Raw genomic sequence first — 18,719 nt, 5'->3', positions numbered from 1 at the left:
TGTGTGTGTGTATATGCCCATAACCAATCCAGGCTCTCCTCTGGGCTCAAAGGGTATGTTTTCAACTACCTACTTGACAGCTCCACTTGAATGTCTCAAAGGCATTTCAGGTTTGTCATGTTCAAAACTGAACTCTTAATCTCTCCCCAACACAAAATAATGACTCTGATAGCTTACAGTGAATGATGTCAGATTCGTGATCTCTGAAGAAGAAGATTTAGTTTTGGGACCAGGAACCAGGCTTGATCACTCAGAGCTTTTGTATGGCAGAGGTTCTACTGTGACACAGACATCAGAAGGGAGACAGAGAGTGCCCCACTCCTAGTCTTCTCAAGGCCTTATATACTTTCCCCATACCCACTCCTACAACATACATCTTAAATTAACAAGATTAGAACTAACAACAGAAAAGTATTACCGCATCCATCCTCACAACATACACTTAGGATAACATAATGTTTTTGTTAGGAAGGAGAAACATGCCCTTGAGCAAGATACATAGTGTTTCATAATCATTCAGTTCGGTTCAGTTCAGTTGCTCATTCGTGTCCGACTCTTTGCAATCCCATGGACTGCAGCATACCAGGCCTTCCTGTCCATCACCAACTCCCAGAGTTTACTCAGATTCATGTCCATTGAGTCAGTGATGCCATCCAACCATCTCACCCTCTATTGTCCCCTTCTACCCTCAATCTTCCCCAGCATCAGAGTCTTTTCAAATGAGTCAGCTCTTTACATCAGGTGGCCAAAGTATTGAAGTTTCAGCTTCAACATCAGTCCTTCCAGTGAATATTCAGGACTGATTTCCTTTAGGACAGACTGGTTAGATCTCCTTGCAGTCCAAGGGACTCTCAAGAGTCTTCTCCAACACCATAGTTCAAAAGCATCAATTCTTCAGTGCTCAGCTTTCTTTATAGTCCAACTCTCACATCAATACATGACCACTGGAAAAGCCATAGCCTTGGGTAGATGGACCTTTGTTGGCAAAGTAATGTCTCTGCTTGTTAATATGTTGTCTAGGTTGGTCATAACTTTTCTCCCAGTTAGTAAGTATCTTTCAATTTCGTGGCTGCAGTCACCATCTATAGTGATTTTGAAGCCCAAAGAAATAAAATCTGCCACTGTTCCCACTGTTTCTCCATTTATTTAACATGAAGTGATGGGACCAGATGCCATGATCTTTGTTTTCTGAATGTTGAGTTTTAAGCCAACTTTTTAACTCTCCTCTTTCACTTTCATCAAGAGGCTTTTTAGTTCTTCACTTTCTGCCATAAAGGTGGTGTCATTTGCATGTATGAGATTACTGATATTTCTCCCAGCAATCTTGATTCCAGCTTGTGCTTCATCCAGCCCAGCATTTTTCATGATGTCCTCTGCATATAAGTTAAATAAGCAGGGTGAAAACACACAGCCTTGACATACTCCTTTTCCAATTTGGAACCAGTCTGTTGTTCCATGTCCAGTTCTAACTATTGCTTCCTGACCTGCATACAGATTTCTCAGGAGGCAGGTCAGGTGGTCTGATATTCCCATCTCTTGAAGAATTTTCCACAGTTTTTTGTGCTCCACACAGTCAAAGGCTTTGGCATAGTCAATAAAGCAGAAATAGATGTTTTTCTGGAACTCTGTTGCTTTTTCGATGATCCAGTGGATGTTGGCAATTTGATCTCTGGTTCCTCTGTCTTTTCTAAATCATATAATCATTAGTACAGAGCTTAAGGGAAAACATACCTTTGAACAGGATGAGTTGTTTTGTTATTTAATCACTGAAATGACGGTGAGAGTAGTTCAGTCCTGTCCAACTCTTTGCAACCCCATGGACTATACATTCCATGGAATTCTCCAGGCCAGAATACTGAAATAGGTAGCCTTTCCCTTCTCTGACTTCCCTGGTGGCTCAGATGGTAAAGCATCTGCCTACAACGCAGGAGACCTGGGTTCAATCCCTGGGTCAGGAAGATCTCCTGAAGAAGGAAATGGCAACCCACTCCAGTATTCTTGCCTGGAAAATCCCACAGACAGAGGAGCCTGGTAAGCTAAAGTCCATGGGGTCGCAAAGAGTTGGACACGACTGTGCGACTTCACTTTCACTTCTCCAGGGGATCTTTCCAACCCAGGGATCAAACTGTCGACTGAAAAAAGATATACAACTTGAGAGTTGCAAGTTAAGTTGTACTTGGGGCAAAATGAGGACTGCAGCCCAGGAGGCAGCATCTCAGATAGCTCTGAGAGACTGCTCCAAAGTGGCAGAGGGGAAAGGTCAATATATAAGGTTTTGGTGAAGGAGGAGTTCAATACCATTTTTACAAAAGGTTTTTTGTTATTCATGAGGATCTGATGTCACCATGAAGGGATTTAGTGCATTTCTAGATAGGAGGAGATTGAGGATTGAGATCATAAAATCTGTTCCTAAAAACATCCAACTTTCTAAAGACCTGTCCCAGCAGATTCCCTGGAGCACAGAGTGCCTCACTCCACCCTGAATTCCCTCAGGGGTTTTTGAAGGTCCACAGCTACAGCAGCATGGGGTTCACTCTCCATAGAGGCAGATGGCAAATGCCTTTGTTGTTTAGTCATTGGTAATGCTCTTGCTAAGTGCCAGTTTGTAGTTGACAGAACCCAGGTCTCCAGCATTGCGGGTGGATTCCTTACCAGCTGAACCACAAGGGAAGCCCAAGAATACTGGAGTGGCTAGCCTATTCCTTCTCCAGTGGATCTTCCTGACCCAGGAATCAAACTGGGGTCTCTTGCACTGCAGGCAAATTCTTTACCGACTGAGTTATCAAGGAAGCTAATAACCACTAACTTTAATCATAAGCTAATAATCATTAGCTCTGAGCTTCAAGAAAGTTAGCCTTAAAGATTGTTGTCATAACAACTCAGAGTTCAAGAAAAAAATGTATTATGTGACTAAGACAAAGCAATGAAGAAAAAAAAAAGTTTGTGCCTTTCTCCTCCTCCAGAGCCCTGGACCCCTTTCTCCTCCTTGAGGGCCCCAGACCCCTTCTTCCTTAAGGACCTTGGACTCTTTATCAACCTACCTAAGAATTAACTCTCTCAACTCTACCCACAAGATTATTCAAGCCTGGGAGTCATCCTTAAGATCTCTCTACCCCTCAGCCCTCCTTCTTCCGCATGCAATCTAGCACTGAGTCTTGAGATTCTGCCTCCAAAAATGGTCTTAAATATGTCTGCCTCTCGCCATCCAAGCCACCATAATCTCTCACTTGAATGATTAGAGTAGCCTCCCAACTGTCTCTCCGATTCCTCTCTTGCTCCCCTTCAATCCATTGTCCATGGAGTAACCAGAGGAAACTTTAAAAAATATAAATATATTTAAAGTATTATATTTTAAAATATAAATTGGGGGATTCCCTGGCAGTCCAGTGGTTAGGACTCTGGGCTCCTACTGCCAGCAGCTCAGGTTTGACCCCTGGTTGGGGAACTAAGATCCCACAAGCCACACAGTGTGCCAAAATAATATTTATATATTGAATGACACTCTCCTCTAATATTTCAATGACTTCTAATTAGTCTTAAGAAATCTCTCTACTTTTGGTCTACAAAGACTTTGATTTTCATTTGATTTCCTGTCTCTCCAGCTTTATCCCCAAGAAAAATAAATGTAAAAAGGCAAAATGGTTTTCTGAGGAGGACTTAACAAATATCTGAGAAAAGAAGAGAAGTTAAAGGCAAAGGAAAGATATACCCATTTGAATGCAGAGTTCCAAAGAATAGCAAGGAGAGATAAGAAAGCCTTCCTCAATGATCAATACAAAGAAATAGAGGAAAACAATAGAATGGGAAAGACTAGAGATCTCTTCAAGAAAATTAGAGATACAAAGGGAACATTCCGTGCAAATATGGGCACAATAAAGGACAGAAATGGTATGGCCCTAACAGAAGCAGAAGATATTAAGAAGAGGTGGCAAGAAGAACTATACAAAAAAGATCTTCATGACCCAGATAATCACAATGGTGTGATCACTTACCTAGAGCCAGACATCCTGGAATGTGAAGTAAAGTGGGCCTTAGGAAGCATCACTATGAACAAAGCTAGTAGAGGTGATGGAATTCCAGGTGAGCTATTTCAAATCCTAAAAGATGATGTTGTGAAATGCTGCACTCAATATGCCAGCAAATTTGGAAAACTCAGTAGTGGCCACAGGACTGGAAAAGATCAGTTTTCATTCCAATCCCAAAGAAAGGCAATGCCAAAGAATGCTCAAACTACCACACGATTGCACTCATCTCACATGCTAGCAAAGTAGTGTTCAAAATTCTCCAAGCCAGGCTTCAATAGTATGGGAACTGAGAACTTCCAGATGTTCAAGCTGGATTTAGAAAAGGCAGAGGAACCAGAGATCAAATTGCCAACATCTGTTGGATCACAGAAAAAGTAAGAAAGTTCCAGAAAAACGTCTACTCCTGCTTTATTGATTATGCCAAAGCCTTTGACTATGTGGATCACAATAAGCTGTGGAAAATTCTTCAAGACATGGGAATACCAGACCATCTTACCTGCCTCCTGAGAAATCTGTATGCAGGTGTTATGCCCAAGTCACGAAATCTCCCAATGACCACTAGGGAGCCGATGCAAAAGCAAGAGAGTTTTTATTACCAAGCTTGTGCTGGGGCTCCCACCATTACCGATGCAGCGGCTAAGGAGAGGAGTCCTGAGTTTTGGGTTACACTGCTTACATAGGGAATATTCAGGTGAAAGGGTAACAAAGGGGGTGTTCAGGCTGAAGGACTATTGATTGGTTACCCTCTTCTACAGGGTTGTGTGTGGATTTCTGATTGGTTTTTTTACTTCCGTGGTAAATCATTACTTCCAAGGTAAATCACAAATTCTTGAACTTAAAGTCAGGAGGTTTAACCTAAGGGCCCATTGGCTCGTGAGCAGTGGGGCAAGGTTAGGTAATATCCAAAGTCTAAGTCTGTTTGCCCGGAACCTTTGCAAAATGGAGTTCTTTTACAAGATGGGGTAGCTTAAGCTCTTCACAGGTCAAGAAGCAACAGTTAGAATTGGACATGGAAAAAAATAAATAAATACATAAAAATATATTTTAAAAAATAAAAAGAATTGGACATGGAACAACAGACTGGTTCCAAATTGGGAAAGGAGTACGCAAAGGCCATATATTGTCACTCTACTTATTTACTTATATACAGACTACATCATGCGAAACGCCAGGCTGGATGAAGCACAAGCTGGAATCAAGATTGCAGGGAGAAATATCAATAATTTCATATATGCAGATGACACCACCCTTATGGTAGAAAGTGAGTTAGAACTAAAGAGCCTCTTGATGAAAGTGAAGAGGAGAGCGAAAAAGTTGGCTTAAAACTGTTGAAAGTGAAACTGAAGTCTCTCAGTTGTGTCCAACTCTTTGCAACCTGTGGACTGTAGCCCACCAAGCTCCTCTGTCCATGGGATTCTCCAGGCAAGAATACTGGAGTGCCATTTCCTTCTCCAGGGGATCTTCCCGACCCAGGGGTCGAACCCAGGTCTCCCACATTGCAGGCTGACGCTTTAACCTCTGTGCCACCAGGGAAGCCCTTAAATACAAGAATACAGTCTCTCAGAAAACCTCCTATATAGACACAGAACTTCAGATCTAAGTACTAACATCAAAGATTTCAAGGGAGGAAAGGAAGCCAGGTTGAAAGAAGAAGGGGGAGGAGGCAGGAGAGGGGGATGAAAGGGGTGGACTTACAGACGTCTCCTGCCACCTACAGATACCCAGGCGTTATGGGACTTTTCCCTGGGCCTCCAGAGAAGGGAGGACTGGAACTCAGCCTTACCAGAAATCAGACCAGACCAGAAACAGAATTCGAGTTCTTTGCCAAGAGGAGGTGATCAGTCTCCAATCATCAGCTCAGGCTGAGGGCCCTTCGACCAGATTCCTATGTCCAGGACCAGGGGACTAGAAAAACGGGGAAGGATAGGAAGGGTTAAGGAGAGGAAAGAGAGAGGGAAAGGGAGAGAGGTCAATAAAGTCTCTTGTTCCTTACGGGTCGGGGCACTCTGGCCAGTTGTCCGCGTCAGGAGGAGACCAGGGACAAAAGGGACCCAGTTGCAGCCGCTGGGTCTGCTCCATTGGCAGGCAAGCTGGCCCCTGAATACCCCGAGTGGTCAGGACGTCAGTCTCAGTGAAGAAGAGTCCCCGCCAGAGTTGCCATTTGTTGCAGGAAGGCAGACCCCTTCCACGGCCCGAAACTGGGCTCTTGTCTAACACTCGGAAATGAATTGTCCAAGGAGACACATCTGCTGACAAAGCAAGAGATTTTACTGGGAAAGGGCACCCGGGTGGAGAGCAGTAGGGTAAGGGTCCCCTGATCCCCACTTTATTTCTGAGTCTTATTTTTCCTTATTCTTCTGCTGTACTGCTCCCTCAGGTCGGTTCGTTGTTGAGCTGGTCCTGACACCTGTCCATCACCAACTCCCAGAGTTTACTGAAACTCATGTCCATCAAATCGGTGATGCCATTCAACCGTCTCATCCTCTGTCGTCCCCTTCTCCTCCCGCCTTCAATATTTCCCAGCATCAGGGTCTTTTCTAATGAGTTAGTTCTTCGCCTCAGGTGGCCAAAGTATTGGAGTTTCCGCTTCAGCATCAGTCCTTCCAATAAGTATTCAGGACTGATTTCCTTTAGGATGAACTGATTGGATCTCCTTGCAGTCCAAGGGGCTCTCAAGAGTCTCCAACACCACATTTCAAAAGCGCAATTCTTCGGCGCTCAGCTTTCTGAGACAGTCCCATCACTTCATGGCAAATAGATGGGGAAACAATGGAAACAGTGACAGACTTTATTTTGGGGAGCTCCAAAATCACTGCATATGGTGACTGAAGCCATGAAATTAAAAGATGCTTGTTCCTTGGAAGAAAAGCTATGACCAACCTAGACAGCATATTAAAAAGCAGAGACATTACTTTGCCAACAAAGGTCCGTCTAGCCAAGGCTATGGTTTTGCCAGTAGTCATGTATGGATGTCAGAGTTGGACTATAAAGAAAACTGAGCGCCCAAGAATTGATGCTTTTGAACGATGGTGTTGGAGAAGACTCTTGAGAATCCCTTAGACAGCAAGGAGATCAAACCAGTCAATCTAAAGGAAATCAGTCCTGAGTATTCATTGGAAGGGCTGATGTTGAAGCCGAAAGTCCAATACTTTGGCCACCTGATGCAAAGAACTGACTCATTTGAAAAGACCCTGATGCTGGGAAATATTGAAGGCAGGAGGAGAAGGGGACGACAGAGGATGAGATGGTTGGAGGGCGTCACCGACTTGATGGACATGAGTTTGAGCAAGTTCCGGGAGTTGGTGATGGACAGGGAGGCCTGGTGTGCTGCAGTCCATGGGGTCACAAAGAGTCAGACATGAATGAGTGACTGAACTGAACTGAAGAAAAGCCCATTCTTACGATTATGGATTCCTCATCAGGTTAACTCCTATTCCCCCTTTTAGTCAAACATCACTTAAGATATCTTCCCTGACTCGGCAATTTAAACTAGGTTTCCCTGCTTTTCTCTCATAGCATGTTGTACTCTCCCCTAATAGTTTTACTATAGTAGATAAATACATATTTTGGTTTTTTTTCCAGTTTAATTGAGATATAATTGACTGGTTTGTATGATTATTTGCTGGTCACTGGGTTGTCAACTCCAGGAGGGCACAGCCCAAGTGAGTCTTGATATTTGTTGTCCTCATCCCACCTGCCCATTGTCTGACACAAAGCAGGTGCTCAATGGATATTTGTTGAATTAAATGAATTAGCGCGCTACATGTTAGAGAACTCTGCCCCGTTGGCTAGGAGTAGCTTTGAATCTCGGCTTAAATTCTGGATAAGTGTTTTAAAAGTTAGGACTGAGGATAGGTGTCTCAGGTATTTCAGCTCACAAGCCCTCTCCAAATCTCACCTGCCACTCTCCACCGTGTAGTTTTTTTCCCTACCAATTCCTCTCTGCTCCTGGCTTTCTGGCATCATGCACCATCCCTAACAATCACAGACCAAATAAAGAGAAGGATTGTGACAAGGACCCTACACGTGACTGCGTTTCCGTCCCAAGGCCAGCATATGACACCAGTGGCTCATAGCTCCATTAAAGACTGCAAAGTGCATCACTTCTCTTCCCCCGCCCAGACCTGGGGACTCCTATACCCAGCGCCAGGAAGCGCAAACTGCGGCATGGACTCAGATCTTCCGTACAGCATGGCAGCCGCCGAAGGCGTCGCCCACGCCAGTGACTGCCGTACAACATGGCCTCCTACAGAGAGCGCCCCACACCCCCTTCCGCCCGGTCGCCGGAAGTTTCCCTTTGAAACCCTGGCGGCAGACGCGGTCCGTGGTACGGCAGTTACTGCCGAGCATCTTTTGAACCAGAGCGACGAGGCGTGCGGGCAAGAGCAGCAGGCACCTGGGTTCGGCTCTCCTGGGGCAGGAAACTGTGCTGGATGTGGGAAGTCGATGGGATGGGCTGGGAATGGAGGATTTTCGCTCTCCTGAGTCGCGCTCTCCTGGGGCCTCCGCCTGCTTGGTCTCCTTGGCCCAGCCCTGGGTAACCATTCACCTTGTAATTTCTAGGCCCCAGCCGTGCCGCCTCGTTACGATGACCAGCGTGATTAAGACAGTGTACACCCTGCAGCCCTCCTGTGTGCTGAGCAGCGGCCTGCCCGCAGGTGGGTGTCCACGGGGCCCTTACCCCCTGGCACTGCGAACCGGCCCTGGGGTGGTCGGGCCAGGAGTCTGGAGGCGTCAGATCTGTTGTTGGGGATGGGTGGCACCGGCAAGGAAGGGCATTCTACCGGCTTTGACAGCTTACTAACTTCCCTAGAACCGGGCTGTCTAGTTTATAATAGGAGTTGGGGGAAGGGCAGTAAGGTAGAAATTTGGACTTGCCCTACCCCCCTGCTTCTTCAAACCGAACTCTGCTGCATTCACCAATTAGACTCAAGTTGCTGACTATTCTACAATATTATTTGCAGTAAGCTAGGGATCCCTTTTATACGTATCTGTTTTATTTCCAGACTTGGGGTGTACTGAGGGACTGGGTTTGTTGTCAGGGAGGAGAGAAGAGAGTCATTTAAAAAGCAGGATAGTTAGGGAGAAACACTAGGGTTCACACCGTGTCTGGTTCCCATTTGTAACTGCACAGTGTCCTTTATATAGTACATTCTCAGCAAACATTTGTTGAGTAAAGTGAGAGAGAGAGGGATCAGGCCTAACTAATGCTCCAGAACTTTGGGAGAGGAGGCATGATTAAAAGCAATGTTTGATTGCTTTGCCATTTTGCTTTGTGTGACTCAGCTTGGAGTTGAAATTATCTCCTGAATTCTGCAACTGTCAGCTGCCTAATCTAGAGATTATAGCAGGGAATTGGTTTCAAACATGAGAACTGGGTGGCGGTGGAAGGTTTTGAAGCAGCTATTTAAGATCCTTTCCCAGGTGACTCCATGCAACTGATTGATGAGGCTAGTAGGATTGATCTATGAAGTAAATAGGCTTTTCTCCAAAGGGCTTACAGGATTATGTTTGTCTTATATTGCTTCAGGACACCTGAATGGCAATCCTGTCATCAGCAGGGCTTAGGAGTTGATGGAGGAACTGGAGTCAGTCGTACACTGCCTTTCTCTTAGAAAGCGGCATCTTTAGTTCAGTGGGGAGTGACTGGCATCTCCCCACCCAAACTGGAAGTTTTCATCTCTTTGCTTCTTTCCCAGTCACAGCTTTACAATCATATGTAACCTCAATATTTAAAAATTTTTAGGCTGCCTCCCAGGTTTTTTGATGTTTTTTGATGGTTGGTTTTTAGTTTTTTTTAACAGATAACATATACACATGTTAAAAAAAAAAATTCCAAAGTTTGGAAACGATATACAGTGAAAAATTAGTCTTTCCATCCTTAGCACTAGCCATCCGGTTCCCTCCTTAGCATCTCTCATTTTAAGAAGATAGTCTTTGTTAAACCCTGCTAAATTTTTCCTACAATACCATCCTTAGGTTCTAACAAATATGGGTTATTGGAACCAATCCCAGTCAATGAAGAGTGTTAATTTTGATCCGTTTGCTGTTGATACCTTTTTACATGAGATATTTCTTATCGTGTATGACTTATTAATACCTGAGAGAGGAGAAGGTAAATTCATTCACCCAAGGTTACCTTTTCTGACAGATCTCAGAAAGAACCCTTTTAATACTTGCTTCATGTGAAAATAGGATGTAAGTGCCCACTGAGTGTACCTATAAATGAAATAATTTGTTAGCCTGAGAAATCATATTTATTCCAAACTGTTGTGCAGCTAAAGTCATCAAAATAAATCTTTATCAAACACAAAGTTTCCTAATGCCTGCAATTCAGTACTTTGTATCTCATTTCTTCATCTTGATTTAATCGTTGATTTCTTCAACTTAACATAGGTCAAGGTTATTAAAACTATTTTTGGTTGCGCAGTCTTTCTATAGTTTTGGAGAGCGGGAGATTCTTACTGTGGTGGCTCTTCCTGTTGCAGAGCACAGGCTCTAGGTGGGCTCAGTGATTGTGGCACATAGGCTAGTTGCCTCGGGGCATATAAAATCTCAGAAACCAGAGTATGGGCCCAGGTTTTTAAAGGAGCCATTTTACAATGAACAAAATGAAAGTTGGTATAAAGTAGAAGAATCCTTTGTGTGTATTAGATGGGGTAGGGTGAGTACTTAACTCCAGAACAAGTTACTTGGATTTGCGATGGAGTGGAAGTGGTAGAAAGAGGTGTGTGGCGGAGGGCGGCATAAGGGTTAGGGGGCAGATGCTCTCTTCTAGGGAAGAAGAGTGTCATGTCAGGGCCATTTCTGTGGTTATCTGGCAATAGCCTACCAGGATCAGAACAGAATGCCAAATAAGGAACCTAATATGAAACTCTAAACTTAAAGATGGATAAACAAAAATGGATGATGGTAAAGGCCAGCATGGAAGAGGGAAGACGACGAAAGGAGCTACTTTAGAGATGGTCTTTGAAACTGACATGTTCCATTTAGGCAGTAAGCAGGTTTTGAATTTTTGCTAATATGCCAGATACTCTCCTAGATGCTGAGGTACAAAGACATCTGCAAAGCAGGAGGCCCCAGCCTCCGGAATCTAATGCCTGATGATCTGAGGTGGAGCTGATGTAATAATCATAGAAATAGAGTGCATGATAAATGTAATTAATGTACTTGAAGCATTCTGAAACCGTCCCCACCCCACCCCTGGTCTGAGGAAAAATTGTCTTCCAGGAAACTGGTCCCTGGTGCCAAAAAGTTTGGGGACCACTGTCTTAGAGAACTAGTTAGTGAGCCAGTCTGGTCAAAACAACTAAGCAACAGCTGAAGCTTGAAACAGCTTGCATGTAGCTTAGGGGAGCAGGCAAAGTGCTTAAGAGCAGAATGAGATAGTTCCATTGAATTGCTGTATGAGGCAGGGTTCAGCTGTGTTTTGCCTTGCTGGCAGCCACACTGCCTCTTGTGATGTTTGCTTATATGAATCTCCACCCTCTGGCCATTCGGTTTGCTATATCGTCAAGCTTCTGGCCACCCTCAAACACACTGCACTGTCACATTTAAAGAATTTTGGTTTCTATTCCCAATTGGTCTACAAGTCTTATTCTTCAGGATTTATAGAATTGGCAGCTGTTGGTCATGATATGTGAGGTTTCACCCGCTTGTTTTCCTTTGCAGATGCACAAACTCGAGCCACTTTTAAGAGCCAGTTACCTGTTAAGTCCAAAGAAGTTGATGTTTCCAGACCTCATTCAGGAGCTTCGGAGACTGATGTTACAAAAATCATCAAACCGCGACGAGAGAATGGGTGAGTCAGAACATCAGTATCCAAATAGAACTTCCTGTTAGAAATTGCTCAGTACCAAGAATTAGGGTTTTGCAGAGCACAAGGTGTCTGATGGATTGGCCTGTAGTCAGTGGCCCAGAGCATCTCAGCATTGCTGAGCTGTTTTTCAGAACCCTCGGTATTGATAGCTCAGAAGAGGTGCAGCCAGGGTTATAATAGGTACTTTCTTCCTCTCTCAGCATTTGCTTTGCATGTGCAAATAGTAGCACTGCAGCCAAACCCCAGCCCTAAGTGGCAGTCGTGGCAGGTGGGTGCTAGTTGGGAGCCTGAGTTGCTAGTGTGAGCACAGGCCAGCCTGGCGTAGTGTGTGTATCTTTCCCGAAGTGCTCAGCTCCCACTGAGTCAGATTGACCTGAGGTAGCCACACCATTCTGAGCAGGAGCAGGTCTCTCAGGCTGTCAAACCGGTCAGGAAGGGAGCCCATTCCCTATTCATAAGCCTTTTTCAATAGTCTGGGCAGAAACAAAAGTGTGTGGTGCAATTGACATATAGTTGACATATAACATTGTGTTAGTTTCAAGTATACAACATAGTGATTTGATATTTGTGTATATTGTGAAATGATCACCACAGTAAGGCTAGTTAACATCCTGATTTGTTTTTGCTTCTCTAGGCAGCTGAAGGCTACAGACACCTCCAGGAGGAACCTCAGGAAGAGGTGAGCAGCAGGGTAAAGAAAACTTGGCCACCACTTTAGGATAGTGGGGCTTAATACAGAGTAGGGCTCTGGTTGTACCTCAGAATCACTCATGGGACTTGTTTTACCATGTTGGAGTCTGGTGCCACCTCAGAAATTGGAATGGAATTTTCAGGGGTGAGACACAGCCAGGCCTAAGACCCAATGTCAGGGCAAGAGTCAGTGATATGACAGTCTTGAGCAACAGACAGGAGTTTGGGGGCTCCACGCCAGGACCACTGCTTAAACCCAGTGATAGCCCTTTAACAAGGGCAGGAAGCCTCAGGATGGGAGAAGCTGCATGTGTTAGTGATTTCAAAATGAGTGTTCTGCTGGTGGTAAAATCTTGGAGAAAACTGCATCTTTCTATGCTTGAGGCTTGCTTGGCCATTTCAGTCCCAAAGGCAGAAATAATATAAGCTGGAAAGTTTGTAGAAATAGGTTGTAATTCCACATCTATTATTGAGCATGTCTTAAAAGTTCTAAAGACAAAATACTATTAAGACAGACTCAGAGAACTTTAAAAAGATTCAGTATTGATGATGATAATGGCGATTACTGACTAAAGTTTACTATGGGTCAGTAGCTCTGTCACAATTTGCATGTATATTCTCCTTTATCCTTCACAACGATAATAATATGAGGTGAGGGTATTAATTCTACAAATGAGGAAACAACCTGAGAGGCTACAGAGCTCCCTGAAGGTCGTATTCCACTATGTGATGAGGCCAGGATTTGAACCAGCCTATTTGTGTAACTCCATAGCCCATACTCTTAACCCCTCCACCTCTTTATCTAAGTACAGTTGTCATTACAGCTACAAACCATTGAGTAAACAGAAATCAGAAGAAGAGCTCAAGGATAAGAACCAGCTCTTAGAGGCTGTCAACAAGCAGTTGCACCAGAAATTGATTGAAACTCAGGTAAGAGACCCACCAGACCTCTGCCATCAGTTGCCCTGGTGAAGCACGTGGACTCCTGAGGGACCACAGCAGGTGGTCCTGAGGGCAGCCAGAAAAGCCACTGGGCTTGTGCTGTGGCAGTTTCCAAGGAATGGGATGGGCCTGCCCTGTCTGCATGTTCACCCCAACAGGGAGAGCTGAAGGACCTGACTCAAAAAGTAGAGCTGCTGGAGAAGTTTCAGGACAACTGTTTGGCAATTTTAGAAAGCAAAGGCCTCAACCCAGGTAGGAACTGCCTTCAGAGGAGTCAGTGCCTGTGCCCTTTCCTGAGTGGTTCTGGGCTGTGTGGCAGGAGTTCAGCATGGTGTCAGCCAACCTGGGCAGGGCAGGGGTTGCCTAGTAAAGCCCCGAAGATTTCAGGGAGCGCCTCTCTAGTCTTGGGTGGTGTTGACTCTTCCTGCCCAAAAGTGTTTCCGGTGTTGTGGAGAGAGGGTTATCTCTTTCTTACCTGAACACTTTATGCCATTCTTTTGATGCTGACAGGTATGATCTTGCAAATAGATCAGAAATATCTTTTTTCTTTCGAGGGATATGGCACACAAGGAATCTTCATGGGTGGAGAGAGAGAGAGGATACTGTTGAAAAGGTTCTGAAGCTGGCTAGTAATCTGAGTCATGATGTGATTCTTGTTCTTACCCTGTCCCTAGAGGGCTGCTGCTGCTGCTCGACTCTGTGCGACCCCATCAGGCTCCCCCGTCCCTGGGATTCTGGGCAGTCTGTAACAGAGGAAACAGCGGAAGGGATTACCCAGAGACTGTCAGAGAGCCTGAGTTGAGGAACTTGAGGATGCCCAGGGAAGGAGCCCCGGCTTCTTTGAATTAGAGTACTGATTTTGAATGCTGCCATTAAAATAGTGCATTTTAGGATATATTCGTTATAGTCACCACACACGTTTTTGCGTGGTTTTAATTGCCTATGTGTGTGCATTGTTTTTACAATAAAAATGTTGAAGGCCTAAAGAGATTTTATAGTTTTATGTACTGTAAACAGACCTAAAACCTATACATTTCTTTTGGACAAATTTTCTGCTGAGCTGAGAAGAAAGTTTTGGCCATATCCATACCTGGAGAGGAAGGAGAAGTAAAATCCAGCTCTGGAGAGCAGGCATGGGGGACCCTGCCAAGGTGAAAGCTCAGGAGAGAGTGTCCAGGCCCAGACCCTCAGAGAAGTTTCCCTCATGAATACTCCTGTGGAGGGCTTTTTATTTTCAGTTGCAGTTCCCTAGTCAGGGCTGACTCTGTTGTATCTACTGGTTTTAGGCAATGAGACCCTGGCATCACAGCAAGACTCCACTGCAGATCACATGGACTCCATGGTGAGGGGGCAGGTGTGAGGGGGTGAGGGCGCAGTGAGCGTGGGGCCTTGCCGATCTAAGCAGTTCTCTGCCATATGCTCAGCAAAGCCCGCGAAACAGCCTTTGGTTATCCAGGAAGAGGGTGGTTGGATGTGTACTCAAAATAGCATATTTTCCATAAGGGTGACTTTGTGCTTACAAATAAGAGTGAGTCTAAGTTGAAAATGTACTACTTTAAAACCCATAGTAGGGTGGACTAGTGGAGACAGCTTTCTGGTTTCTCTGTTCTACGCTTTACCAAATTTTTCCCCTTACTCCTTTGCTAAGAACTGTTTCTTACAAAGGTCCAGCCTGAATTAAACTTGTCCTCTCTTTGGTTCCTTCCCCGAGGTAGGAAGGTAATTTGTTTGGGATTAAAGCCTTTTGATCTTCTATGATCTCTTCCCCAGGAAGATCAGTTGTCATCTTAAAATACTAGGCGTGGACACCCCCTCCTCTCCTCAAGGCAACTTAGTCAGCCCTTCGGTGGCTACTGCCTTTCTTTCTTATTGCCTGTGTAGCACGGAGCATGTGGAGGTGTAGTCCTCTGTCCCTCCTGTGGACTCTGTTTCTCAGAGGAGCCTGGCACGTGTGTGGACACTCAGTAAATGACCGAATGCAAGGGATGTTAGTGGTCATCTAATTCAACTCCTGTGAGGAGAAGAGTTTATATGAAGAAAAGTTCTTACCTTTCAATAAAGATCTGTTACTATATTTGCTACTGCTTTTCTCCTAGCTGCTGTTACAAACTTTGCAAGATGAACTGAAGCTTTTTAACGAAACAGCCAAAAAGCAGATGGAGGAGTTACAGGTGAGAGGCAGACATCACCCCAAGGCAAAATTACCATTTCTTACCACAATAGGAGGGTCTCTGGAGGACTCTTTTATTTATCTATTTATTCATTTTTAGTAAACTATTTTGCAACCATTTTAGATTGTGACAAAGTTGCAAAACTAATAGAGAATTCAGTTCCCCTAATAATAACATCTTACATTGTCATGGTATATTTGTCAGGACTAAGCAGCCAATATTGATGCATTACTATTAACTAAATTCCAAGACTTTGATTTCACTGTTTTTTCCAACTAATTTTTTGTTCTAAAGATGCTTAGAAATGTTCACATCTGCAGGGCACGAGACAGTGTGCAACATGCCAGATTACCCCAGGTGAGAATTGACACCTGTGCAAAACCTATGTGTGGAAACCTGATATCTCAGGGAAACCTGTAATAGGAAACCCAGGTTCTTGGGTCTCGACTTCTTTGAATTGCTTGGATGAACCGTGGGATACTATATGGAATCCTAGAGGATTTCATTGCTCCAGCTGAGATAGCAGATTCTGTAGTAAAGACAGTTCTTAAAGCCAACACAGATAAATCTAAAAAGAGACAGTGTGTGTCAATATTCCAGTGGTCTTCCTCAATGGAACAGAATGTTCTGGTTATTGTATTGTTTTTTCTGAGTCAGAGTTTTGTGGGGTTTTTCGTTTTTTAATGTCTTTCCGTGCAGGCCTTAAAGGTAAAGTTGAAGATGAAAGAAGAAGAGAGAGCCCAGTTTCTTGAACAACAGACCTTATGTAGCAGTCAAGTAAATGATTTCACAACAGCCCTTGAGGACATGGAGCAGCTATTAGAAATATGATAAAAAGCAGGTGGCCACACGGCTCTCTCTTGGGGATAGACTCTCAGAGGCAGCTACTTAGGACATCTGCTTCTTGGCCGTGATCTTCTAGGACTCACCATCCCCAGAATGAAAACAGTTTCTGCAGTAGGATTAAAGACAGTTGATGTTGGAATGGCAATTCCTCCCTTAAGCAAGCATTCGTTCCCAGCCTTCAGATTGTCCAGCTCTCCTGAACCTCACAGTTCATAATTAGGGCCTACAGGAGAGGAGGCCTGAAAGGTTGGATCAGCCTCCTAGGATCAAAAAGCAGCACATCGTTAGTATCAGGAGACTCTAAACCAGCCACAGCCAGAGAAGCCAAAAGACGTGCAGGAAGAAAGAGTGAAGCATACGTGCTCCATGGGAGACATCACTGAAGAGTCACGCGGTCCTTTCCTAACTTGGAACACATTCTGTCCCATCCTGGTTGGGCTCTGTGACCTCACTGTAATGGCTTAATAACGGGGTGAAGGTATAGATTGCAATAACCGGTATGAAACAATACACCTTGGAGCTTTTAATCTAAATCATTTCTGTGTTGTTGTTTTTTTTAATACAGTGTTACTTTTAAATAAATATTTCTGTAATTATTCAGACTGCAACATTGTCAAATGAAAATAGCTTTTTAATCTAAATATGGCCACTGAATACTACTGAACTAATCTGTTAACAAGTTCAAGGTTACAATTTCACCCAGAATGTTTTTCTTCTGTTTAACCCAGAGTATTTTTCTTTTACTCATTTTAAATGCTCTATGACTGGCCCCCCTCCCCACCTCCTCTTCTGTGAGCATTAGTCAGTCTTCTGTGGGTGTTCCCTGTTTGCAGCAGTATGTGCCAGATTCCTTCCACCAGGTTTGTGTCACTAGCTGCCTGTATTCCTAAATATGCTTAATCTCTGCTGTTGCCTTGCGTGGCCAATCCTGGACCTGGCCTGCTGGACCATTAGTCAACTGAAGTCCACAGCAGGCCTTCCCTCCCCCTCCTTCCCCCATGGTTCACCAAAGGGCACAGCCATAATTCCTTTTTTTTTCTTACTGGATCCCAATTCCCCAACCAGGGATTGAATCCGGGCCCCCAGCAGTGAAAGTGTGGAGCCCTGACCACTGCTGTGCTTGGTCATTCAGTCATGTTCAACTCTTTATGACCCCATGGACTATAGTCTGCCAAGCTCCTCTGTCCATGGGATTCTCCAGGCAAGAACGCCGGAGTGGGTTACCATGCCCTTCTCCAGGGGACCTTCCCAACCCAGGGATTGAATACAGATCTCCCACATTGCAAACAGGTTCTTAACGTCTGAGCCACCAAGGAAGCTCCTAACCATTAGACCTCTTAGGAATTCCCCATATTTCATTTCTTAGTCAAACTAGGCAGACTTTGGCTTTAGCCATCTCCCATTTTTCCCTGGACCTCCCAATTTCTTCACCAACTCCCCCTACTCTTTAGTATTACTGGGACTGTCCAGAGGCACCCAATCAAGTCAAGTAACATCCCACCCTAATTTATAGGGCTAAAATTCTTTGCCTTCATGTCCATAATGCATTCACACAGTTGATTATGTCTCAAATATTTTGAGGGGGAAACCCAGTTAAATAATTCACAGTGAGAAGAGCTGGATATTCTAACCATTTTCAGGATGTTTATAGTTTAAAAGATTATTTGAAAGAAAAAAAGTGAAAGTGTTAGTCGTTCAGTTGTGTCCAATTCTTTGTGACACCATGGGCTGTAGCCCACCAGCTTCGTCTGTCCATGAAATTCTCCAGTCCAGCGTACTAGAGTAGGTGGCCATTCCCTTCTCCAGGGGACCTTCCTACTCAGGAATCAAACCCAGGTCTCCTGTGTTGCAGGTAGATGCTTTACCATCTGAGCCATCAGGGAAGCCCCAAAAGGTTATTTACCCAAATGAATCTGTAATTGGCATTTCTGGTCCCCTTAAAAGTTCTACTTGCTTCTTGAGAGAAAGGGTAGGAAACTCAGCTGTGAGATCCTCACCTCCTTGTCCTGCCTCCCTAGTTAACTCCTAAGAATGAACCTATCTCAGCTCCTCCATGACTCATTTTACCCAATGTACAGACCCTGTTAGTTGGAGGCCTGGCCTCACAGGGGCCCTTTGCCCCACAGTTCTGCTTTGCACCACCAATCAGCATTTGTGCACTTTGCCTTTTCTCCTGTGCCCTCTAACCTCTGCTCCATCTCCCTTTTGTACATGTGGAGGTGTGCG

At 44.5% G+C, this 18,719-nt stretch overlaps 1 protein-coding gene across 1 annotated transcript; it reads left to right on the top strand.

The window, feature by feature from the left end:
• Positions 8,217–17,093, top strand: KNSTRN (kinetochore localized astrin/SPAG5 binding protein). Its single transcript, XM_013966977.2, has 9 exons — positions 8,217–8,425; positions 8,589–8,683; positions 11,697–11,826; positions 12,479–12,523; positions 13,359–13,464; positions 13,635–13,728; positions 14,763–14,818; positions 15,573–15,647; positions 16,347–17,093. The coding sequence occupies exons 1-9, from the start codon at positions 8,217–8,219 to the stop codon at positions 16,476–16,478; spliced, it is 942 nt and encodes a 313-aa protein (XP_013822431.2). The 3' UTR covers positions 16,479–17,093.

Source organism: Capra hircus, chromosome 10 (genome assembly GCF_001704415.2).
Source record: "Capra hircus breed San Clemente chromosome 10, ASM170441v1, whole genome shotgun sequence".
NCBI classification, from domain to species: Eukaryota; Metazoa; Chordata; class Mammalia; order Artiodactyla; family Bovidae; genus Capra; species Capra hircus.
The sequence above is the reverse complement of the archived record's forward strand: the minus strand, read 5'-3'. Positions and strand labels throughout refer to the sequence as shown.